Raw genomic sequence first — 24,500 nt, 5'->3', positions numbered from 1 at the left:
GCTCCCAGCATCCCAGCCACTGCTGGGAACCAGTGACCATAACCCATTTTACTCCCTAAATCAAGGCAGCAGCCATCCCCTGGCTTGGAGCTGTGTCCTGAAGATGTCCCTGCTTGGTGCCCAGCATCAGGCTGTGTGGCAGGAGGGATGAGCAGGGGCTTGGGGACAGGTATGGGCTTCAGTGCAGAGGAGCTGGGAAGTTCCAGGAGGGTTTTTTGGTAGGTACTTGCTGAGAGAGTACCAGAGTGGGGGAGAGATGGCTGCTGCTGTTTCCTCTTTCCAGTGCTCTTTCCAGAGACCTCTGGAAACAGTTAACCCTCCACATGCTGCTCCCAGAGGTGAGCCATGTACCTGAATGACCAGAGTTGGAGCAGGCTGCAGGACACAGCATGCTGAGCCATCTCACCCATGGTTAGGTCCAATAAAATGGATCTTCATCCTGCTGCTCTGGGAATGAACCAGGACCATCCCCAGAAGGACTGAGACTCCTGCAGGTCTCCCCCACTGTGGCCCTGTCACCAAGGTCTCTGCAGCCACCCAGCAACACCTGCACAAAGGTAAGGGTGATGCCCTGATCCAGACATGAAGAAGACAAGTCTGGGCAAGACACAGGAACTCCTGAGCAGGGGCCAGCCCTGGGAAAACTGAACACTGGCAAGCTGGCAAGGGCTGGTGGCTGGGGGAGAGGCCCGATGCTTTCAGGAAGAGCTGGAGGCTCATGGGCAGGAGGGAGACCAGAGCTGGAACATCCTCCGTGGGAGAATGTGGTGCCTGGACTCTCCCACAGCCCAGACAGCCCGGCTGGGGCTGGCACTGCAGGGCTGGGGGTGCCCGTGGGGCTCTCCCAGCTCTGCTCCGCTCTCCTGGCCCCACGGGACCTGTCCTGAGTGGGGCCAGCCTGTCGGGACCTGTCCCTTTTAAGCCCTTGGAGCTGTTGACAGCCGTGGCTTAGTGGGGTCCCCATCCTTTCAACTGGCTGTTCGGCAAATTAAGAGCTTGCTATTAGGCTGCTAATTAAAGGCACTTCATTAGCAGCAGGGGAGGCAGCTCCTGGCCGCAGCGAAATTGGATTCCTCTGAGCTGCCATGAGCCGGTTCTCTCCTCTCTGGGGCTGGGGGCTGTGTCCCTCCGTGCCCGGGGAAGGCAGCTGCCTCCAGCCATGGCCGGGGGCTGCCAGCCTCTTCCCGAGCGCGGGGGATGGGGCACATCTGCCCCCGCTGGGAGAGGGGCCGGGGGTGATCGGGGTGTTGGGTGATGTGGGGCCGCCCCTCGCCGCCAGCCTCGGGGATGGTGCAGTGCTGCTGCTGCCCCACTGACGGTTCCCGGGTCACTCCCGTTTAGAGGGGACACGCGAGAGCTCTCAGAGGTGACAGAGCATCTCGTCAGTGGTTCCGCTGCCCCCGGGCTGGGCCGGGACCCCTCCGCGGGCTGAGCAGTCCGGAGGCGCTGCCCCTGCCCCCGGCGAGGGGAGAGGCTCCCGGACTCCTCCTCCGGCCGCTCAGGCGCCTCCAATGAGCCCCGGGGGCTCCCGGGCTGCCCTGCCCTGCTCTGCCTTCCCTTCCCTCACCTCCTCCTTCTTCCGTCTAAAAATGGGAGAGACTAGCCGGGCCGCCGCACCGGGGCTGCCTTCCTCCCCCTCTCCTCCTCCTCCTCCCTCCCCGCGCTCCGCCCGCAGCCTCTCGCCGCCGCTCGGGAAAGGGACCCCGCGGCCCGGCGGGGACATCACCGGGGTGAGCTCCCTGCGGGCCGGGAGGGCTGCCCGTCCCTGCTTCCCGCCTCCCCACGGTGTCCCTGTCCCGCTCTAGCCCCTGGCCTGACACCCCTCGGCCTGACATCCCTCTCCCTTTTTTCCCGGCTTGGGATTCCTGATGGGATTAGGGGGGATTTGCTGTGCGTGAGCCGGGAGCTGCTGGGTGCTACGAATCCGGCTACCGTGCGGGAGGGGCGGGTGTGCTGCTGGGGAGCGGGGCTGCTCCTGGGGACACAGGCTCGTCTCATGTCCGCGCCCTGCGGGGACATCCATCGTTCCGGACATTCACTGCAGCACCCCGGGCTGTCCCTGCAGCTGGGGTGCTCTGAATGCTCCCGAGCACCCCGATCCCGGGCTGGGCTGGGTCAGAGCTGCAGGGGGCTGTTCCCCCGCACCACCGGCTCCCCGCAGTGAGGAGCCCCAGCAGGAGCGGGAGGCAAAGGTGTTGGAGGGGATGAGGGTTCAGGAGATGGGTCCACGTGGTGTTTTGGGGTGCCCTGGGACCTTCCACGGGAACATTTCAGTGGTGTTCGGCCACTCAGAGCAGCCCCACTCAGCTGCTCCACTGAGGTAGGGGGATGGGTGTCCCTCCTTTTTCCATCTGCTGCCCATCCCAGCTAGGCAGGGGTGCCCAGGTTACCCAGGCTGGGTCACCACCACGGTAAAAAACCTCACACCACAGCCACAAGACCAGCCACCAGGAAGATGGATCAGCTGGGCTGGATGCTGGGCACTGTCATGAAGCAGTGCTCAACACAGGATTCCATGCACTGGAGTCTTTGCTCTGGGCCAGGGTCATCCCTGCTGGAAAAGAGGCAGTCCATGACACTTTGGCTTCTAGCTCTGCTGGCCAGGACTGTGCTGATCCTTCCTCCTCTTTCCCAGCATCTCACCTTCCCCCTGCTGTCTGTCACCCTTCTGGTATCCTTTGGCTCCTCCATGCTCTATGGCTACAACCTTGCTGTGGTGAACTCACCGGCAGAGGTAAGGGATGGGCAGCCTCTCTGGGAGCAGGGAAAACAGCCCTGCATCCCTTCCTTGGAGGGGGGAGGGATAGCTGTCCAGCAGCCCCACATCAAAACACTGGCACTTTCCTTGAGCAGTCACGCAGAGATGAATGGCATAGGAAGGACATCAGAGTCCATGTTCATGTACTCCAAACTGGTCCCCTCAGGAAAGCAGGGCCTGGAAAGCTGGCCACAACCTCCCTGCTCCAGCCTGAGCACTCTCTTTGGTATCTCTAAGTCATCCTTAGGCCTCTCAGGTGCTGAGAATTGCTGAGCAACCAGACTAGCACATCCCAGTCATACCCAAACATGTTCTGCCCTGCATCTCCTTTGATGCTGTTAAACTCATGATATTGTCCCTATAGGTCCTCTCTTCCCTTGCCTTCCCCTTTCTGCCAGCACACCTGGTGCCCATGTGTGTCTCTGCCCTGCAGCACATAAAGGCTTTCTACAACACCACGTGGTTCCAGCGCTACGGGCAGGGGCTGGGCCCTGCCCCCCTGACCCTGCTCTACGCCCTGACTGTCTCCATCTTCGCCCTGGGCGGGCTGGGGGGCTCCCTGCTGGTGGGGGTGCTGGTGGAGCGCTATGGCAGGTAAGGGTGTCCCACCAGGGGTCAGGGTGGTCCAGAGGTGGGGTGGGACTGGAGGAGCTGCCTGCTGCTTGTGCCTGCCAGGAATGGGGCTCTGAGCCGCAGCGCTCTCCTCGTCCTCCTGGCCAGCGGCTTCATGGGCTTCAGCCGGGAGCTGGGATCCCCCGAGATGGTGATCATCGGCCGCTCCATCACAGGGATCCACTCAGGTGGGTGCACAGCCCCTTCCTCATGGCTCAGTCCCCTACAGCCATTCCTAGGGGGATGGAGAAGGCTTTGTATCCCCACGGGCTCTGTGGAGGGGTTCTCTGGTACAGCCAGGCCACCTCCAATGCCAGAGGGTCCCCACTGTGGATGATGCTGGACATGGGAGGAGATGGACCTAGGGTCTGGCTTCTCCTTTCTGCCTCTGCCATCCCAGTCCCTCCTGTGCCCCCCAGGTATCTGTGTCAGTGTGGTGCCCCTCTACCTGGGAGAAATCGCTCCCAAGAACCTGCGGGGATTCCTAGGCCTCATGCCCAGCATCTTCATCTGCCTGGGGGTTTTCTCTGCCCAGGTCCTGAGCCTGCCAGAACTGCTGGGCAAGGTGAGCACAGTACCCCAGCCCATGCATGCTGGACGCTGCTCTGCTCTCTCCATGACACATTCCATTTCAACTCCTCCCAGGACAGGTTCTGGCCCCTTTTCCTGTCAGTGGTGGTTGTTCCTGCCTCCCTCCAGCTCCTGCTGCTGCACTGCTTCCCTGAGAGCCCTCGGTACCTGCTGATAGAGAGAAACGACGTCTGTGGTGCCACCAAAGGTGAGAGGATATCCTTGGACAGACTGGCTCTGGAAAGTGCTGGTCCATTCTTGGATGTCCATACCTGAAAGCCCAACGCAATCCTGATGGTTCAGCCCTTCTGTCGCACCTGGTTGTGCCACAGCATTTCCATGGTGCCCAGCACTGCGGTGTGAGGCTTTTCCCCATTTCCTATGGATGCTGAGCCCCATACGGGGCTACTGGGGAGGTTGGGCCAGGGTAGAGCCAAGCCCTTACCTGGTGCCATACCTGTGAGCGTCCACCCTGTGCTGGGGACATGTGTCCATGGCCCGCTCTGCCCACAGCCCTGCAGCGGTTCCTGGGGAGCCCCGAGGTCCAGGATGTGATCGAGGAGATGCAGGAGGAGCAGCGGTCACTCTCCTCCATGGAGATGGCGTCGGTGTGGCAGCTGCTGCGGGAGCGCTCGCTGCGCTGGCAGACGCTCTCGGTGGCGGTGCTGAACGCCGGCATGCAGCTCTCGGGCATCGACGCCGTAAGCCCCACGCGCCCCTTGCCCCGGCACACGGCTGTGCAGGCTCTCGGCTGAGGCCTGGCAGGGCATTTCCCTGAGTGGCTCCATCCCCCTGCTCATGCTGTGTCCCCTCCTGGCAGATCTGGTTTTACACCAATACCATTTTTGAGAACGCCGGGATCCCCGTGTCCCAGATCCCCTACACCACCATGGGCACCGGCGCCATCGAGGTCGTTGCCGGGCTGATTGGGGTGAGTGAGGGACAGACAGACAGACGCAGCCCCTCCGTGCTAGAGCCCGCTTGCCAGCTCCCAGCATCATCAAACGAGGGGACAGAGTGGATCCCCAAAATATCATCTATGCCACAGCACAGCCCCTTTTCTGGGGAGCAAAGGATTTGGCATTTGGAAATGGGGATGGGAGATGGGATGAGACAGGCTCCATCTAGGAGTGGTGAGATAATTGTAGGGTAGCAGGGAGGTTGGGTAGAGATGGCAGGCAAAGAAAAGGTTGGAGATGATGGAGGGGACTAGAAGTTTCTTCTGGCTCTCGCTTTCATTGTCCCTCTCTTAGCAGAGTCACATGTCCCCCTTTCCCCCCGCCCCCAGCCAAGCACTGGCCTGGCCCCAGGCAAGCAGCCCCCCCACCCCAGCCAGCCCTCATTTAGCTGGAGAGTTAGCACTGGGCCAGGCAGATTTATGGCCCTTGTCCCATCTGCAAGTGTCACCCAGGGCCAGCCCAAGCCACCCGGCACTAAATCCACTCCCTGACAATTACAGAGATGGATGGGGGTGGCTGCTCCCAGAAAAGAGGGAATGAGTGGGGGGCTGCTCCCCTCTCCCATAGCCCAATCCAGAGCAGAGTGGGGTCCCCTGCCTCTCTGAAGGGTACCCCCTACTCTCCTCCCCTTTCTGTGGGGGTGTCCCAGCCCCCCAGAAGTCGCCTAGCATAGAGCCAGATTGCTTGGGAGCAGCCCCACAAATGGCCCCTGATGGACATGCTGAGATTGGTTATAAAATTACAGGCATTTGTTCTGCTGTCAATACCCTGCCTGCTCCCACCGCCGCTGTGCTGCCTGCCCACACCCTGCTGTGCCCACTGCCCCACAAACCCAGCACCTCTGCATGGCACTGATGCCAATGTGGCTTGTGGGTCGCCCCAGCCCTGCACCGTGACCCCTGCTCCGTGGGACCCATCTCCTGCCCCATGCATGCTCACCCCTGGCACTTTCCATGCCCCAGCCTCAACCCTGGAACTCTGAGCTGGGGTTGCCCCTGATCCCCAGATGCCACCAGGAGCATCCTCCCACCCACAGCTGGATCTGGGGTTCAGAGATGGTCCCATCCACCCTGGAGCTGCCCAGCACCCTGTCAGTCTCTGCTCTCTCTTGGCAGTGCTTCACCATCGAGAGGGTGGGCCGGCGGCCCCTCATCATCACTGGCTTCTGTGCCATGGGTGTCTGCTCAGCTGGCATCACCATCTCCCTGCTGCTGCAGGTAGGGCCTGGCCACTGCCACCCCCTGGGCCATCATCTGGGGCTCAGTGGGGGAGGGATGGCTAGAATCCTGGGGGAAGGAGCGTGCATGGAAATAAAAGGTGAGCTGGCTCTTCCAAGTCATATTTTCCCTTCAAAGTTAAAGAGAAGGTAAATTTAGCACCAAGAGCAACAACAAAAAAAGAAAATACAAATCCATAGGAGAAAAGTCCTGCTGCTTCTGGTAGCTTTTTTTCAGAAATACTTGTTCCCAGGGAGGCAGATATGAAATGCCAGGGCAGGTGAAGGGTCCTTCTCCTGCTGTCTGCTTCCAGAGGATGCTCCTGTGGCTCTGGTGATTCTGCACCATCACGAGCTGCTGAGCTTGGCTGAGGCTGACCCTCACCAGCCTTACCCCAAACCACCCATTGCTTGTCTGCATCTCACCAATGTGTCCTGTGTGGTTGCTGTCCCCAAGAGCCACCACCAGGCCGAGGGCAGGCCTGAAGCCATGTCCCAGGGATGCTGGGTGTGGAGCTCAGGGCCAGCCCCAGCAGTGTCCCCAGCCCAGTGTCCCAGGGATGCTGGGTCAGGGCCAGCCCCAGCAGTATCCCCAGCCCGGTGTCCCAAGGATGCTGGGTCAGGGCCAGCCCCAGCAGTATCCCCAGCCCGGTGTCCCAGGGATGCTGGGTCAGGGCCAGCCCCAGCAGTGTCCCCAGCCCGGTGTCCCAGGGATGCTGGGTCAGGGCCAGCCCCAGCAGTATCCCCAGCCCGGTGTCCCAGGGATGCTGGGTCAGGGCCAGCCCCAGCAGTGTCCCCAGCCCGGTGTCCCCTCGCAGGCTGCCCTGCCCTGGATGCGCTACGTCAGCGTCGCCTGCGTGGTCGGCATCATCGCTGGCTTCTGCATGGGACCAGGTGGGTCTGGGGCTGCAGCACTGGGGAGCACTGGGGTGGGAATGGGGGTCCAGGAGAGCAGCAGTGGGGTTTGCAGGCAGGTGACAGGAGCTGGGCCTTGGCCCTGTCCCCGTGGTCCCACCCTGGTTTATGATGCTGTCTCTCCAAGTGAAAGCCCACCACAAACCCCTCCAGCCCCACACATCCCCAGGGCACACTCTACCTCCTCCTGCTGGGCCACGCTCCAGGAGGAAGCAGAGTGAAGCCTTGGCAGCCTTCCCCAGACCTCTGTGGAGGTGTCACAGCTCCTATCACAGTGCAGCTGGTGAGAATCATCCTGCCCCTAATGGAGTGCAGGCTCCAACAGCCAGGAGTGAAACCTGGACTGGTTTACCCAGTTGATGTATTAGCAGAGCTCTTAACAGATCTATAATTCATCCTCAGCCCAGATTTTATTCACTGTAATTACATCTTTAATTAGGATTTTAATGGCTCATTGTTCACAAACAATGATGAATAGGAGTTTTAAAACAAAAATATATATATCTCTGTTCTGGGCGAGCTGTGAGTAAGAGTCCGTCAGGGACCCCACTCCTCCCTCACTTCTTACACTTGATTTTTGGTTCATCTTTTCCCTGCATGTTATAAAGAGGTCCAGCCAGCCCTGTTTCAGGCAGCTGGGACCCCAGGCATGTCACCATATCAAAAACAATCCCTTGCCAGATTCCTGTGTGTTTTGGAAGGTACTCTGGACCTCGGATCTTGCCCCCCAGCACAGGGACAGTCCTGGGACCCAGGACTTCTGGCTCAGTGACACTTGGCTGGAGAGGCTAAGTCCTTCTAGAAGAAATAGCCACAACCTGGGTCCAGTTTTCAGACCACTTACAATTTGGCTTGGGAAACCACCTCCATGCATTCTGGGTTTTTTCACTCTGCCTGGGAAAAGCAGGTTGGAAAATGGCATTTCTGTGTCCTGAGGGAGATTGTGATGCTCAGAAAAGTGGTTGCTTCTTTCCTCCCTGAATCAGCCACAGTGGCAACAGAAGCTGGATGATAGAAGGAAGTTTTCTAAAGTCTTTTGATCAAGGGAGTCTGGAAAGGGCATTATGGAGGGTGCCAGGAAGATGGTTCTCTATGCCTGTGATCTCCATTAGATTTAATATATCAGCATTTAGAAACATTTTTGGAAAATGAGGATCCACATGAAATGTTCCACCTTTATTTTGACTCAGTCTGAAACTTTCTAGTCATGCAACCTGGGGAACTGGCCTGAGCACCCAACAGTGTGCCAGTGTGTATGTCAGGGGACATCACATCACCCCCCACAAGACATCCCAAGGGAGACCAAGGGTAGGACACTGCTCCACCACTCCCTGTCTCCTCCAGCTCTCCCAGCACCACCAGTGTGAACCATGAGCCTTGCTGGGCTCCAGCCCTTTGGCCACAGGACTGAGGTGGGCAGAACCTGTTGACCCCAGGGGTACCTGAGTCACCCTGTCCTCCATACCCTCGATGTGTCCCCTCCCTCTGCAGCTGGTGTTCCCTTCCTGATGACAGCGGAGCTCTTCATGCAGTCCCACCGCCCGGCTGCCTACATTGTGGGGGGCTCTCTCAACTGGCTCTGCAACTTCACCATCGGCTTCATCTTCCCCTTCCTGCAGGTACCAGTCCAGAGGGGCCCTGGGGGATGGAGGGAATGGACACAGCCCTGCTGTTCTCCCAGGATGGGGTGCCAAGGCAGGGATGCCTGTGCTCTTGGCTCAGCTCAGTGCTGGACAGAGCCAGCCCAGGGCAGGGTGTCTCAGCCTCGTTCCATGCCCAGTTTGGGAGTGCCTGGCAGTGTCTCTGCCTCATCCTGCTCTTGTCCCCAGATGTCAGCTGGTGCCTTTTGCTACCTGGTTTTCTGTGGTGTCTGCCTGCTGGTGGCCCTGTATGTCTACCTTGTCATCCCTGAGACCAAGAACAAGACCTTCATGGAGATCAGCCACATCTTCGCCACGCGCCGCTCCGTGCTGTCCGTGCCAGCCCAGCTCATTGGCATGATGAAGCTCGATGGCTACGGGGCTTTGGAGAGCAGCTCCCTGGAGGGCTCAGGCTCCAGCCTGCCCTGATCTCAGTGGGCTGATGGGGATGGGGATGGGGAGGAGGCTCGGGGCCGGGGAAGGATGTGGGGGCCAATTTGTTCCAACCTGCTCATCTCTGGGTCTCCCAGGACATCTCTCCATGGCACAGTCTGGGCCCAGGATGAGCCCTATTGATGCACCAAGGTTGCACTGACTGCTGGGCATGATCCCCATGCTGGAAGAGACAAGGGGACCTCCTGAACCAGGGGGTTCTCATTGCTCCTGGGTGTGGGGCCTTGGCAAGGGCTTCTGGCATGAGCTGTTTATTTAATAAAGAGCATTGCCGCCAGAGCCATTGTTTGGCAAGTTTAGCCTGGAATGGCAGCAAGCAGGAAGGTGCTGGAAAGGGCAGGTGCTTCTCCGGCACCAGGGAAGAGCAGAACGGGAAGAGGAGCTTATCCTCCTCCCCTCTGTGACTGGCTGGAAAGGTCAAAGTGACCCCACATTTTCTAGGAAGGGTGGTCGGGATGGTTCCCAGGCTCTTGCGTCTCACCCCAAGTCGGTCATGCAAAGCTGGAGGCTGTTGCAGAAGGGACATGGAGCAGCTCTGAGCTGGGGGGGACTGTCCAGCCACTGTGCCCCTCCAGAGGCTGCTGGAAGCCCTTGGTGCCTGGCCTCGTGTGCTGGCCCCACAGAGTGCTCCCATGGGGACTCTGCACGCTCCCAAACTCCCTGGAGGACAAAGGGATCCAGGATAAACCCTCATCCCCTTACTGCACCCTGTGAATTGCTGACCCCAAGGTCCTCTCCAAGCACAACCTCTCCCATGTCTCTGCCCTGAATCCTGGGGGCTGTTTTTGGAGGGAGAGGCTGTCCTGTGTCCCAGGACCCCCCACAGCAGCTCCCACAAATACCATGGTAAACCATGGGGTTCCTAGACCTGCCAGGAGCTGTCATTTGCAGGAAAGCAACACCATTTTGTTCCGGTCAGAGATAAGCCCAGATGGGGGGGAAGGGCTGCGTGGCCAAAACACTCTCATGCCAGCACGAACATCATTTTGTTGCAAATAATTTAGCCCTTCTTAATTTTTTTCCCCCAGTTTCCCTCTCCATGGCAGGTTCACAACTTGGTGTTTGGTGTTTGTGGTCACTTAGTGAGGAGCCCACCCTTCCTGCATCCCTTGGCAAAGCCTCAGGGCGCTGCTGGGTGTGTGTGGGTTCTGGACCCGTGGGGACAGGGACAGGGCCACACTGGGTCCCCAGTGCCTGCTCCCATCCCTTCCATCCTGAGCCAGCAGCCGGGGGCTCTGAGCACGCTGGGCTGTTCAGGACAGCAGTGAGAGCAGGGTCAGGCTCTGCAGCCCCGGCGCTCCCCGCTCGCCTCCCCCGCTCCCGGCAGCAGAACAGAGCGGTAAATATGTGCAGCATTACATATGTATAATGGAGTGTAAATAACCCCAAAAAGTGCATTGTAAATAGACTCCAAGTTTATCCTTTATTAATGAGGCACTGAGTGCCCTGCTGTTTTAGAGCAGCGAGACTTTGATAATATCAAAACCTAAATTACACTTGTGTCTCTCATTCCCAGCAAACGACAGCATCATTTCAGGCCTCTTTGCCACTTGTATTTATTTATTCTGGTATTTATCTATCTCTCCCACCCAGCATGTGGGGCAGCTTGGAGGATGCCCCCTGCCCTCCATGTGAGGGCAATAGCCCCCCTGGGACCAGCCCCCCATTCCTGGGGTCCTGGCATAGCCAAGGAGTGGGAATGTTGCCTTATGACCAAGGACTGCTCTAAGTGGCCAGTGAGATGGGGTAGACCTGGGAAATGTGGGGTCAGGACCCATTTCTGTCAGGGTTTTGGATGCCACCAGAGCCAGAAGTGCCCTCTCTCCAAGGACTGGGAGTCACTGGAAAAATTCTATGGTGCTTTCTGGATGTATTTGTTCCTGGGGACTCGTTTGAGGGTACCATGTCAAGGACATATCCATCCTCTTTTCCATCAGGGCCTGGGGGTGAGGAGCCCCCATGCTCATGGAACATTGGCAACTCATCAGTTTTTTCTGAGGCTATTGGGGCAAGGATCTTTTCTTTTTTGGTTGTAGTTCAAACTGCCCCATGCCACTGACCTTTTACTCTTACAAAAGAGGGATTTGGGCTTCCTCTCTGCTTATCTTGCCAGGCAGGCATTCCCAGCTGCTCCACTGCAGGCTTCTCAGGCAGAATATGGCTGGGTGAGCTCTGAGCTGCTTTTCCTTGTCCAAAGCTGCTTCCACACGTTGAAATCCAGCTCCCTGGATTGAGGCCTCCAAAAGCACTGGTTCTGTCTGGTGAGGATAAGGCTGTTTTCTCTAGTAGTGTCCAAGCAGACCTTGAAAAACTGGAGAAGGTGCCAAGAAGAGTCTGAGAAATTACTTGGACAACTGGAAATGCTGCTGATCCTCTTAAGGTTTGCAGAAACAAAGATGAAGGTGGCTCTCTCCAAATGCACAAGCGCCTTCTCCTGGTGTGCCCAGTGCCAAAGGCTGGGTGGGTTCAAGGCTGAGGTATTCACATGGAGGCTGGGGCTCAGCCCTGGACAATGTGGAATGGGAGAGAAGACCCTGGTTCAAACTCTCCAGATGCTTTGAATGGTGGTCCTCAAGGAAATGGTCATGGCCCATCACTGGAAATGTGCAGATCCTCCATGAAGCTCTCTAGGCTTGAGCTCACCTGGCTCAAGGTGAATGGTCACATCCCAACTGGAAAGCTGATTGAGGCTTGCTGGAGGCACCCTGGTGTCCCTGTGCAATCTCTGGGGATTAGTGAGGCCACAAATGACCACAGAGCAGGCCAGACAAGCCATGGAGCTCTCACACTGCCAGTGCCCTCAGTCCCTATGGCTCCAGCAGAGGTGGGCTCCAGGAGGAGGGATCCTGGGGATCCACCAAGCCTTTGAGGCTGATCCCTTCTCACACTGGTTTCACCAGGTGTTCTAACAGCAATCTATCCCTGTCACCAGCACGGGGATGTCTTCACTGCCCACAAATCTCACGTGACTGCAGAGCTCCACCAGGGACCAGTTTTGACTGAGGGAGGTTCCTGTGTGCTCACCTCCTCTCATATTCCATGTGGGAAAAGCAGTGCTGGGGCAGCACCCTGTTGCCCCACAGAGTTTGGTGTGGAATTTGTCCCTGCCTCTTGTCTCATTAAGGCTGTCCATGCTCCCAGCTTAGCAGCCATGGGAGAAGGGTGCTGAACACAGGGAGCATTGCCTGGGGTCAGCTGGGTTTGGAAATAGACCCCGTGTTTGCAGCCTCTGCCCTGGGTGTATTTGAGGGGGTCAGGGACTGATTCAGGGACTTGGAGATGGATGAGAGGCTTGACCTGACCCTGCAATCCATGCCTGCAATCATGCCTGGGAAGCCAACCATGCCTGGGCTGCATCACAGGAGGTCTGACCCACAGGTCAAGCGGTTCTGTCCCTCTAGTAAACTCCAGTGATTCCAGGCTGGAGTACTGTGTCCACCTCTGGGGTCTCAGCACAGGAAGGACATGGGCCTGCTGGAACAAGTCCAGAGGAGGCCATGAAGATGCTCAGAGTGCTGGAGCACCTCTCCTATGAAGACAGGCTGAGATGGCTGTGGTTGTTTAGCCAGAAGCAGAGAAGGCTCTGGAGAGGTTTCACTGCAAGAGGCTGCAAAAGGCCTGCAAGAAATTGGGAAGGGACTTGGTAGAACTGCATGTAGTGATAGGATAAGGGAGAATTGTTTAAACTGACAAAAAGCAGGTTTAGATCAGATATTAGTGAGAAATTCTCGAGTGTGAGAGTGGTGAGGCACTGGAACAGGTTGCCCAGAGAAGCAGTGGATGCCCCATGCCTGGAAGTGTTCAAGGCCAAGTTGGCCAAGTGGCTGCCATGGACCCATGGGCACTGCTCACATAATAACTGCCAGGATACAAATCCCCCAGAGGGAAAAGATTGCATACTCAAAATTAGGACACCCCCCTAAATGGTGAAAATTCCTCTCCTGTTTTGACATAGCAGAGAAATATTTCAGCACCATCCCAGGGCATCTTCTACCTAGGAAGGGTGATTTCATTAAGGAATGGTTCCTCTTGGAGCCTTCTTTTGTTTCTCCTTTGCCTGGTGGTGTCAGGAGTTTCCCAGGGAGTGGAACAAGCACACAGAGGCAGTGTAGGTGTATCCATTGCAGGTGTCACAGCCCCATGGACACTTTTGTGCCATGATAAATTTGGCTCCCTCGTGGCTGAAAGTCATCCCCCAGCGGAGACCCAGGCTGAGACCACATCTCTCACCTCCTTAAAGTGCAGAGCCAGGTCCAGCCTGCAGTTCTCATGGACTCTGACCAAGAGGCTTTCTGCAGGCAAAAATCTAAAATGGGTGGGGTTTTTTGCTGTGTTCTGGGTAACAGGCACTCAGCTGAAACCCAGCACTTCAGAGGGGTGGAGAACAATGATTCGGATATTTTAAAAGCCTAAAATATTTCTCCGGCACCAACAATACCCACTCAACTTCAGAAAAAAACATATATAATGAAAAATATTTACAGTTGGGTGCGGGAAAGTGTTTCTTACCCTGTGAGAAATATAATAATTCTGCATGGATGCCTGCAGGCCCGTGGCTGGTGCTCTGCAGGTCTCTGCAGAAACTGTGGGGTGCCAGGACAGGCCCGGGCCGGGTGGCCGGAGCGAGGGTGCCCGGCGGAGGGTGCACACCAGCAGATGGCACTCCCAGAATTTATTGCTACAGCAAGCTGCCTCTCGGAGAGCAGTCATGTAGGAGATGTCCTATTATATGGGCAGTTGACTTTAATAGTCATTGTGTGCTTAAAGCACAGCAAAACAACAGTGGGGAAAAAAAAAAATCCCCACTCCACTTGGATGGCCCTTTTCCCCCCAGCCCTGCTAGTCTATTTGTACAGTAAATTAAAAATATGAATCACTTCTCTCTACTGCCTCCCCAAACACTCATCCTGTCAGGCTCTGTGTTGTCTTCATTTGTATTACCTTAATTTAATGTTAATTATGTTCTTCATTTACAAAGAACAAGCATTTACACTCCCTGTCTGGGGATTTTCCACACTCGCGGTCTCCACAGACGGGAGAAGGGAGCGGGAGGAAGGAGCGGGGCCGGGAGGAGCCGCTCCCGGACGGGGGCGCGAACGGGGCTGCCCCGCCCGGCGGGCCGGTGGCGATCAGCGCTATTGCCTTTCGATTTATGAAACCGTATCGCTGCCTGTGCTTAAATCCCCCCAATAAATCCTTTTTAAAAGGTCCTCGGCCAATGCAGGGCAGTGATTTATGGCGGGGAGCTGGAGTGGAGGGAGGTTTGGTGGCAGGGTTTGCTGCTGGGGGTGTTGGGGATGTCACAGGGCTGGGAGCCTGAACACTGCTGGGCAGTCCTAAGAAAATTTCCTGCAGACTTTCCTTTTCCCTGATGTCTGCAGACTTGCTGGATGTTGCTGGTGATGGGATGACCCGTTTGATGTGGATGATTCACAACGTGGATGAGCACTGCAAATCCCTGCTCCATGCCTCAGTTTCCCCACCAGCACCTGGAGAAAACCACCCCCTCCCAGCTCTACCTATGCTCAGGGATCACCAGTGAGCCAAAGGTTGGGGTGCACTTACAGAAATGAGTTATGGGGATGTGTGTGCAGCAGTGTGTGTTCATGTGCACACACATAAAGGACCCAGGTCTCTAAAAACACCCACACCTCATCCCTAACCTGACTTTCCCATGCACAGAGCCTGTGACTAGAACAAGGAAGGACAGAAGAGAAGAAAAAGAAGAAAAACAGTTAAAGAAAAAGTCGTGAGCTTTCCTGGGCTATGGGACGTGTTTCTCTTCACAGGCTGCCCTTGACCATCCCTGGGATGGGGGACATGGGGGTGAAGGCTCTGTGCAGGCACATTTTCACACCGTGAGCCCCCTGTCCGCACTCGGCAGGGCTTCAGCGCTGCCCACGCCTGCCTGAGCCCTGCCATGGCCTGTTCTTCTAGCACTGTGTCCAGCCACAGGTTGGGAACATCAGGAGATTTTCCCAGGGATCCTGAGGATGGGATTTGAGCAAAGGAAGCAGCATCTTTGGTCTCATTTGTGTAAGAACTCCTGGAGTCATATTTTGCAGTGCAAATTGGGGTTGTACCAGTACATCATGGGAGCTGGGTAGAACTGACTGAGATGCCCATCCCCAAATCTTTAAAAACCCCCCAAAAAATTTAAAAAAAAAAAAAAAAAAGTGGCCCACCAAACCTTCCTGTTCTGTATGACACAGGAACCCCAGAAAAGTCCAGAAAACAAGCTCCCACAGCCAGGAAACCCCAAGATACCACACACCCACTCCTCCAGTCACCACCACCCATTTCCATAGCAACAGCCACACATTCTGGGGTGGAGACCTGAGCCCCCTTGTCACTAAATGGCCTCAGGACCAGGGCAGGTCTCCTCACTGGTTGCTTATGGGGGACATCTCAGGTTTGACCCTCTAGATTTCTGCCACGAGTGCACCTTGCAGCTGCAGAGCCCTGTCCCAAACCCTGTTTGCAGGGGCTGCAGCCCCACAGCCCATCCCACACCCCACTCCTGCCTTTGGCCAGCTATGGAGCAACCCCACTGCAGGGTTTCCTTCCCTCTACCTCATCCTTCTGCCAGGTAGATTTGAGGCCACTCACTCCATGACAGAAGTGGCTCCACTGTTCCCGGTGGGACACACACGCCCCCGCTCCAGGGGGATGACAATCTCCTCCATCCTCCACTGGCCATGCCTGCGCCCTCCCCACGTGCTCCCATGTGCTCTCCCTTATTAACAATGACCTTTCCACCGTGCTCACCGCTGATTCCCCAGTCCCAAATATCTTTTAAATGGGTTTCAGGAGCTGATGTGAGCTCCGTTAAAAGGCCACCGCGCCGCACCCGCCCCGCGCCGCGCCCTCCGCGCCACGGCCCCCCGTCCCCACGCAGTGCCACCCGCACACACACTCACACTCTCACACTCTCACACTAACATTTTAATTAATGAAAACCCCCTTTTTTTTCCCCCCTCCCCTCCTAAGCGCTTTAATGTGTGTTCGCAGCCCGGCTGATCCCCACAGCCATGGAAATATTAGGTTGACGGATGTGGTCTGTCGCCAGCGCTCCCTCAACGGGTCTGCCTGTCAGCTCGGCGATGATGACATTAACACGGGAAGAAAGTGATGACAAATGCCCGTTATCAGGGAACGAGGCCTGTGACAAATCGCACGGCGCCTCGCGAGCAGCCCCATTACGCTGTAATAAAAAAAGATGGATGGCTCAGCGCACCGGGGCCCCGCGCTAATGCGATTTCGCCTGGTCTCTCCGGGTTCTAATTAAGGCAGAAAACGGAGAATGAACAGGAGTCCCTGGTGCCCGGCTCCCACCTAGTCCCCCCCTCCAACGCCCCACGGTGACGGGCACTCGTCCTCAGGGACGGTGTCCCCCAGCTGCCCTGGTGGCCCAGAGCCGTGGGACAGGGCTCTGGTGGGGATGCAGATGGACACGGAGTGCAGATGTCTGGGGTGTGCAGGGTGGCTGGGGGGCTGGGGATCCCTCAGCCTGTGCCTGCCCCTCTTGCCTCTGCCAGGTGGGCTCAAGGTTCCCCCGGCCGGGGCGAAGGGAGGAGGGGGGACACGGCCACCGTCAAATGCGTCACTCGGAGACAAATGTCACCTCCACCATCTGCTGCAGCGTGTGAACGGCGGGGGAGCCGCGCGGCAGAGAGGGGACAGCGTCACCCTGGGAACAGGCTGTGGAGCAGGGACACCAACACTGACCTGTGGGGACACAGAGGGGGTGGCCAGTGACGGGGCTGACCGGGGTCCCTGGGATGCTCACGGGAAGCAGTGATTGGTTTTTGGACGGGAGTGGGAGAAGGCAGCTGTGGGGGGGTCAGTCCCTCCAGGAGTCCTGTGTGTCCACAGCCACTGAGCACATCGATGGCTGTGCCCTAGGGGACAAGGACACGACCACAGCTGCCACTGAGGTGGGAGCACCTGCTGGGGGAAAGGAGGAGTCAGCCCCTGACAGGATGCACAGTGGGGATAAACACCCCACAACACGATGGGGTGCCCAAACTGTGCAGGCACTGTCCCCACACCTCCCCACTGCCACCCAGCTGCCTGCACACCCTTCACCCCCTCCCAGCTCCCCAGCAAGGAGGTAGGTCTGGTCCCCCTCTCCAGCTCTGCCCACCCACATCCCCATCCTCCTTGGGTGCTTTCACCTGGAGAGAGAGATGTGCAAGTGACAGCTCATTCCCTGTCCTCTGCCCAGAGATCTGAAGAGCACTCACAGACATGAGTCAGACTTGTGGAGTGTCTCAGTGGGCTGTGGAGACACCCAACAGCACCTCCAGTCCAGCTCCTGAGAGAGGAGCAGTGGCACTGCCACCAGGGCCCCTCTGCATGCCTGGACCCAGCCCTGACCACACCTTGCAGATGTGCTGAGGGGCCACACCAATGGAGTTCTCCCATCTTTTCTATATGCAGGGAAAAGCCAGCCCCCACCAGACCTGATGAGGGTGGTGCCAAGGGGATGCAGCCCCCCACACACCCTACACCCCACAGGATAGCACAGAGCAGCATCTCCTGCTGCAGGTCCTGGCCACATCCAGCATGTATTTACCTCATGCCAGGCACTCTGCAGGCTCAGGTTCTCCATTTATTTATCTTTGTGCCATACATCTTCATAATTCCAGGTAGGACACAGAAAGGTATGGGGAACAAGTGGCACAGAGACCTGTCAGGGAATGTCACTGTCCTTGGGTGATGGAGGAGGAGGCTGGGACAGAGGCTGGGAATCACATTGTGCTGCTCTGAACATGCCTTTGAAAGTGCTTTTCCTTTTCAATGGAGAGCTAGGTTTGTTCAGGAAAGATCCCTGAATGATTCCTGTCATGTCCTGGGGGATTTATTGGTCATTTCAGGAAGTTTTTTAAGGCTTACACTTATTACAGCTCCCCATGCTCCTTTCACCTGCCCAGGCCTTCAAAGAGGCTTTGACAAACTTGAAATATTGCTGGAGCAAAACTGATCCCAAATGGCAACCACTGTCAGTGGGAGCATCCCAGCTCTGTTGTAAAAGCTGCTAATCTGAAGCCAGACTCACCTATCTGTTGCCATCAACTTTTGTATCCCAGATCTAATTTTAGACCTATTTGGAGTGAGAGCTGAGCAAAGTCTTCCAACAGCTTCTTCTGGATGAAACTCAGCCTCTGGTGCTGCCTAGCAGTCTAGATTAACCCTGCTCTCCTGGATCCAGCAGCAAATGTAAGTGCAGAGGCCATGGAAATTATTTTGAACAAATCACCTTTGCTGAGAGCCAGCTGGGAATGCACCAGGTCCCTGTTTTTGCAGCAGGTTCAACCAGGGGACTTGCTTCCCCAGCTGGGAGAGCTTTGAATGCTGCACTGGACCTGGCCAGAGCTCAAGGGTGATGCTGAAGCATCGGCCTCAAGCTGCTGCTGCCTGAACCCAGCTTAGCCCTAGGAAGGACCCTAAAAAAGATAAATCACCCCTGTAACATTGCAAAAGCAGCCTACAATGGGGTCATGTGGAGGATTTGACAAACCTGTTGGGGAGGGGTTGCTCAGAAGGATGGGAGCTCTCACTCAGCGTTGCAGAGCCAGTAACACTCCTAGAAATGTGTGCTAGCAGGCAGGAAGCACAAGCTTCAGTCTGGACACCAGCACAGCCTTCAGTGTGTGACCAGCAGCAGGAGCCTGGCAGGACTGTGATACATCCTCTGCACCTGTGGGATGGCCAGGCAGGGCCAGGAGGGGCTCACAGAGTCCTGCCTGCTCAGCCAGGGTGCTGGCAGCCTGCACACCCCAGCCCTTGGCTGGCTGTTCACCAAAAATGAGCCCATCCCAGCACAGGCAGGCAGATACAGCTTGTCCCTGGGAAAGTCCTAATGCCCTGCTCAGATTTGTTTTGCTGCTCTCCCCCTTCCCAAGCAGAGAGCAAAAGCAGGGTGGCAGCAAAAATGTTCTCCCTTACTGCTGGACAGAGGGGAGCTCAATGTGTGGCCAGGAGTGGCATTGGGTGCCTTTTATTGCACCCCCAAGGGCTCCCCTCAACCAGCTTAGATCACCCAGGCTGGCAGGTCGGGCTGGCACCATGCTAGGGTGTAGAACAGCTGCTGGGTGGGCATGAATATCCAGGTTTACAGCCATGTTCAGGCCACATCTCAGCTGTTGGTGCAGGCAGGGATGGGGATGGCAGCTGATGTAGCAGTCCCCAAAGCTCAGCTCCCATAGCCTGGCTGGATGCTGGGCTGGTCATCCACAAACAGGGCTCGCTGCCAAAGCACACAGGGAGTGTGCTGAGGTGGGGCTGAGTGACACAGGGGCCGTGCACACTGGGGGACTGGGACCTGGAGCTAAACCTCTCACAAGGAGCAGGAGGGAGCATCCCCCACAGGAGGTCTCTGCACCCCAAGGCTCATGGATCAAGCAGAAAGTGAGAGCCACAGACCAAAGGGGACATTTCAGGCCACCAGCAGTGGCACTGCCCTCTGCTGTACCTGCATCAGGTCCTCCTGGCTCCTCACCCTGAGTCCAGGGCAGGAGCTGGGCTCAGACACCTGGTGCCCTCCCTGGCTCTGCAGTTGATGCTCATGAAACCAGCAGTCCATGTGTGCTTCAGTTTCCCCCAGCAAGGAGCCCTTCTCCAGGCTCGATACCACTGACCAGAGCATCCTGTGGTAAAAACAGAAGGAGAGTGTGGTGAGAAAGAGTTCAGGAGCAGGGGATGGGGTGGGGGGGTACACTGGCAGCTACACCTGCTTCACCCCTGCTGTTCACTGCTCTGGGCAGCTGTGCTGTTGGAACTGGGATCCTCAGCACCCCCTGTTCTGCATCCCCCCTGCCTGACCCACACCAGCCACTTCACTTCAGCTGTAGCTCCACTGACCTGCCATTAGTTATGATGCCTGAGCCCAAGCAGGAGGTCAGCCAGGCTGGCCCAGACATAAATCAGCTCCCTATGGGCAAGGAGACTTGGGGACAGCAGTGACAAGTGCCCACCAGTGCTGTAGGACCCTCCCACCCTGGCCCTGGGATGATTCCCAGGGATGGAGGCCTTACCCCCATCACAACCAGCCAGGATCCCTGGGGACCCTGCTGTCCCACCAGCAGCTCCTCAGGGTGAACAAGGGGCTGTGCCACAGAGAGAGGCAATGAAACACCGGGGCTGAGACCCTAAAAACCCAAAAAGGGGATTGAGGGCCAGCTCAGCAAGTGTCCACCACAGAGCTGGGCACCCACAGGGCTGATGTGATGAGAGGTGACACCACGGGGCTGAGGGCACAGTCCGCAGGCTGGGGCACCTCCCGCTGCCCTGCTAGGGGAGGATCTGGGTGAAGAGGGGTTTCTCTGCCGCTTTGGGGCTCCCTGAGCGGCCCAGCCCTGCCCGGGCTCCCTGTGCCTGCCCGCGCTGCCATCCCCGGTCCTCCAGCTCCCTCTGCTGCCGGCCGGGACGGCGGCTGATGGAGCCGGCCGGATCCGCATCTCAGCTGCCCCAGGTCCCCAGCAAGGTCTCCAGCCACGGGCGACAGGGCACCAGCATCTCCCACAAGCCCCCGATCCGCTCACCTGGAGAAAGGTGCGGGCAGAGGATGCGCCCGGCAGGCTGCGGGAAACGTGGGACAGCAGCCCCACGCAGCCCCGGTGGGGCTTGCCAGGACCAGTAGGTGGCTGCAGACCCTGGAGATCCCTTGGAGAGATGGACTGTGGCAAGATCTCAGCCTCACTACTGGACTGACTCCACGCCGAGACTGCAGCTCCAAAGTGCAGGCATTTGCAAACGGGTCCTTCCAGCTTAGGTGATTCCTTTTCTCTGTGTAGACATGTGTGTTCATGCCATGCACACTGCAAGTGTCAGGAGCTGCTCAGCAGCCAGTCTGTTTCTTTTCAAAACTTGACATAAGCAGGTAAATTATCCCCAAGTAACACATTTACCACGAGAGGAAAAATGTCGGTGCTGCTGCTGCTGCCACCAAAGCAGGAGCTCCTGCCTCCCATTCCCCACAGTGACGGGGAGCCTGAGTTATGGCCCTGTTGGAGAGACAGGGGTTGTAAATGCCTCTGTTTGTGCTGTTTTCCAGCCCAACCAGAGCCCATTGATCACTGGGACAGGAGTGAAGCCAGCAAAGAGAAGCAGGAGCTGGGATGGCAGAGACATGCAGCCAGAGCCATGCCAGGAGCTGGACATGTCCAGGGATGCTTGGATCTGACCCTCTGTGTTCTTCTGCCTCTGTGAGACCCCTGGTCTAAGGACACAGACTGCTTCTTTCACCCCTTGGACAAGCTCATTTGCTTGGCCAGCAACTGCAAAGGGATTTAAGTCAGGAGTCTACAGCAATACAGAGGAAGGTCCCTATGCCAGTGTGGTGCAAGCACAGAGCCTTATGGCACACATATTTGGTGTGAAAAAAGGCTGGTTTGGGGGTGAGGACTGACCTTTTACTTGGCCACAACTCACAGCCACTAAATGCTACCAAGGATGCTGAGGAACTGGGATGTTATTTGCACCCAGAGAAAAAGAGACCCTGCCCAAAGGAAAAACAGCCTTGGGAAATGCAGGGTGAGAAACTGAGGCACAGAGGTCCCATGTGGCGTGCAGAGACATCCTGGGTTTCAGCCAGGGCCTCAGCATGGGGGAATCCTTTTACAGCCTCAAGCATTTGCTGTAGCACAGCCAGTGCTGAGATTCAACCTGAGCAAACACAAACTGCTCTGAGTGAGCTTCCCCCAGGCAGGCAAAGGAGGAGCCCTGTGCCATGTCTGACCTGCACCTGGGCCCACTGGGGACTCACAGCCCCCATGCTGCAGCAGCCCTGCAGCACCTGCCCTGCAGTGACTGAACCATGGGACTGGGCAGGCACGGGGGTTGTGTTGGAGACAGTCCCCCAAAAACACATTCCCTGGAAGGGAGTGACATGACACCGACACAGCCAGGCACATGAGAGCCAGTGTGATCTAGGCACGTGGCTGCTGCCCCCATGGCAAAGGCACTCTCTGCTACCCTGGGCCCTGCACAGAGTTGTGTGGCTTCAAACAGAGGTTAGGGATGGCCAAGGGGCTGTGTAGCATCAGGACATTCTGAGATCCTACAAGGCAGGCTGTTTCCTTTAGCCCAGGCTGCAGGGAGCAAGGGAAGGTGGCAGCAGGCCTGTCCCAGCTGCACCATCTCTGCTGCGCCATGGGGAAAGCCATTTGTCTACCAAGCATGGAGCCCCCGTGCAGACCACTCCCATGGGATTGGGGTCACAGTCCCTTCACCAGATGGGGGGGATGATTCCAAGGGAGCACTGATTCCTGGCTTTGAGACACAGGCTCATGCACAAGACACTACCATGGCATCCTCTACAGAACATGGCCCAGCATCCTGCCACGTACCCATGCCATGTTCCCATCAGGGCAGCTCTGCCATCACCCAGCTGGATCTTATTCCAGACAGAGGAAACTGCTGGAAACAGGGACTGCAATACAAACCATCACAACAGGACCTGATGCATGCCCTGCTGCATTCCTTGCTCCTGCTGCCCACTGGCTGCCCAGGCAGGGCTCACTCTGCACCCACTTGCCCTGAGGATGCCCTGCAGGGTGCTCTGCCCTCCAGGCCTTCTCCAGCCAGGCTTCCCCAGCAGCCCTTCCCTGACACTCCGCACCGCGCCGACGTCACCCCGGCCATCAATAGCGCTTGGTTAATTAATTTGATGGGAACAGCAGGGACCACACTTTGCATTTAGTGAACTTCTGAGAACTTCCAACCTCATCTTCATAATTGGCCTCATAAATTCGAGGAAAGAGAGAAATCAGCAAAGCCAGAGCAGCGCGGGAGGCAGGAGAGGCCCTGCACGCGGGAGGGCGGGCGAGCGCGTGAGAAGTGACTCTATTTGGTGTCCTTATTTAATTTTATTGCACAGATCCATCTTCGCCCGCCCCCTCCCTGCCTAGCCCTCTCTCTCCCGCTCTCCCTGCTGAGTTCACCTAATCATGATAAATTCATATTCATTTCCCTGCCTGCTCCGACGGGGGGAGCAGCAGCTCCCCTACATTCGCCCAGCCATGCTGCCATTAGCAAATATTTACTCATGAACACAAAGTGCCAGAGTTGGAGGCCAAACTACCCTCCCTGTACACCCTTCCCCCAGCTCCCTTCCAGGATGAGCAGGAAACTAAGGATGGGTGTCCTTCCCACAGGGTAGGGAGCAGGGTGGGAAGGGCTGCCTAACACCCAAAGAAAAAGAGCTTTTTCTTTGTCCAGAGCTTTTCTTCCTTTTCAATGAGGGAGGCAGAGAGATGCTTGTTGGGGGGACAGGAATTGCCTGAGACCCCAATCCAGACTCACCTTCAGGGTAAAGGGATGGCAGAGTGGGAGCAAGGGGGTCTGTGGCAGAACCTGAGGGCCTGTCCCAGCTCCACAACTTTCCACTCATTATCTAAGTGCTGCTGCCTTTTGTTTTATTTTTAATTTTCAGGATGATCAGACTCACAGCCAGGGAGAGCAGGAGGGGGTGTGCTGGGCAGGGGGGAATAGCTGAAGCCCCTTCCTGGGAAGCAGAAACCAGGCAAGACCTCGTTAGAGATGCCTAAAACCATGTTTGCTCTCCCTGCCTGCACTGATCCTGGGGACTCAGCACCCACCTCTTCCCAAACTCCCCAGGACCCCATCCCTTGTACCTTCTTGCCTAGTGGGGCATGCTGTGGTTTAGAAGAGGCAGGAGGTGGGCGGTGATAAGGGAGTGGTGAGGGATTAGAGGTAGAGAGGAGCATGTGTGGGGCAGCTCTGTCCCCTCTGCCCAGGGCAGGGCTGACTCACAGTGGCACAGCCCAGCCCCTCATGTTTCTCCCCTTGCATCAGGATAAGGGAGAAGCAACATCCAGGAAGGTCACCCTCCAGCTGCTCTGGACAAGCTCCTTGTGCTCCTTCACCTCCTGCCCCTTTCAATCCCATACCTACACCCAGGAGAAGTGGTCCTTATCCATCCGTGGCCCACCTGGCTGCAGTTGGCCACATGAGGGCCCTCTGCCCCCTCCAAAGCTCCTGGGCAGGGATTTGTGGGCTGGGAGGGGACAGACAGACATCAGGCTCATTCCCTCACAGAGCAGGGGACCGGTGGGATTTCTGCCCCAGTGGCCTCTACATGACACATATGTACTAGGCATTTCCCAAGGGGTTGGGCACAAAGTCTTGCTCCTGTGGAGCCCTGGTTCCACGCATCCCCACATCCAGCCTCTCCCTAAATAAAAGCAGGACAAACAACAGGGTCAGGTGCTGCTGCAGCACCCCTTTTTCTGCCTGGGTGTGAACTGTAGCCCTGGAGGAGGGGTGACAAAGGGGAAGGAGTTGGGGGCCAGCAGTGCCTATTTCCCATACCACTACTGATGCCTTCAGCACATGGTCCCACCGAGAAGCAG

The 24,500-nt window shown here is 57.1% G+C and overlaps 1 protein-coding gene across 1 annotated transcript; it reads left to right on the top strand.

Moving 5' to 3' along the window:
• Positions 1–1,511: 1,511 nt before the first annotated feature.
• On the top strand, positions 1,512–9,099 carry LOC118688322 (solute carrier family 2, facilitated glucose transporter member 5-like). Its single transcript, XM_036385808.1, has 12 exons — positions 1,512–1,730; positions 2,636–2,734; positions 3,192–3,352; positions 3,434–3,558; positions 3,790–3,935; positions 4,016–4,148; positions 4,454–4,641; positions 4,761–4,871; positions 6,015–6,116; positions 6,934–7,009; positions 8,522–8,649; positions 8,860–9,099. Exons 1-12 carry the CDS (start codon positions 1,512–1,514, stop codon positions 9,097–9,099), a joined length of 1,728 nt encoding a protein of 575 aa, XP_036241701.1.
• The last annotated feature ends 15,401 nt before the right edge of the window (positions 9,100–24,500 follow it).

This window comes from Molothrus ater, chromosome 8, assembly GCF_012460135.2.
Source record: "Molothrus ater isolate BHLD 08-10-18 breed brown headed cowbird chromosome 8, BPBGC_Mater_1.1, whole genome shotgun sequence".
Classification (NCBI taxonomy): domain Eukaryota; kingdom Metazoa; phylum Chordata; class Aves; order Passeriformes; family Icteridae; genus Molothrus; species Molothrus ater.
This window is presented reverse-complemented; position numbering and strand designations above follow the sequence as displayed.

Bases quoted from the DNA above. Each gene is read 5' to 3' on its own strand.
- LOC118688322 (XM_036385808.1), top strand. From the start codon at position 1,512: ATGAGCCCCGGGGGCTCCCGGGCTGCCCTGCCCTGCTCTGCCTTCCCT. The intron at 3,353-3,433 runs GTAAGGGTGTCC...TGTGCCTGCCAG, and splicing joins CTGGTGGAGCGCTATGGCAG to GAATGGGGCTCTGAGCCGCA. The intron at 8,650-8,859 runs GTACCAGTCCAG...TCTTGTCCCCAG, and splicing joins TCATCTTCCCCTTCCTGCAG to ATGTCAGCTGGTGCCTTTTG.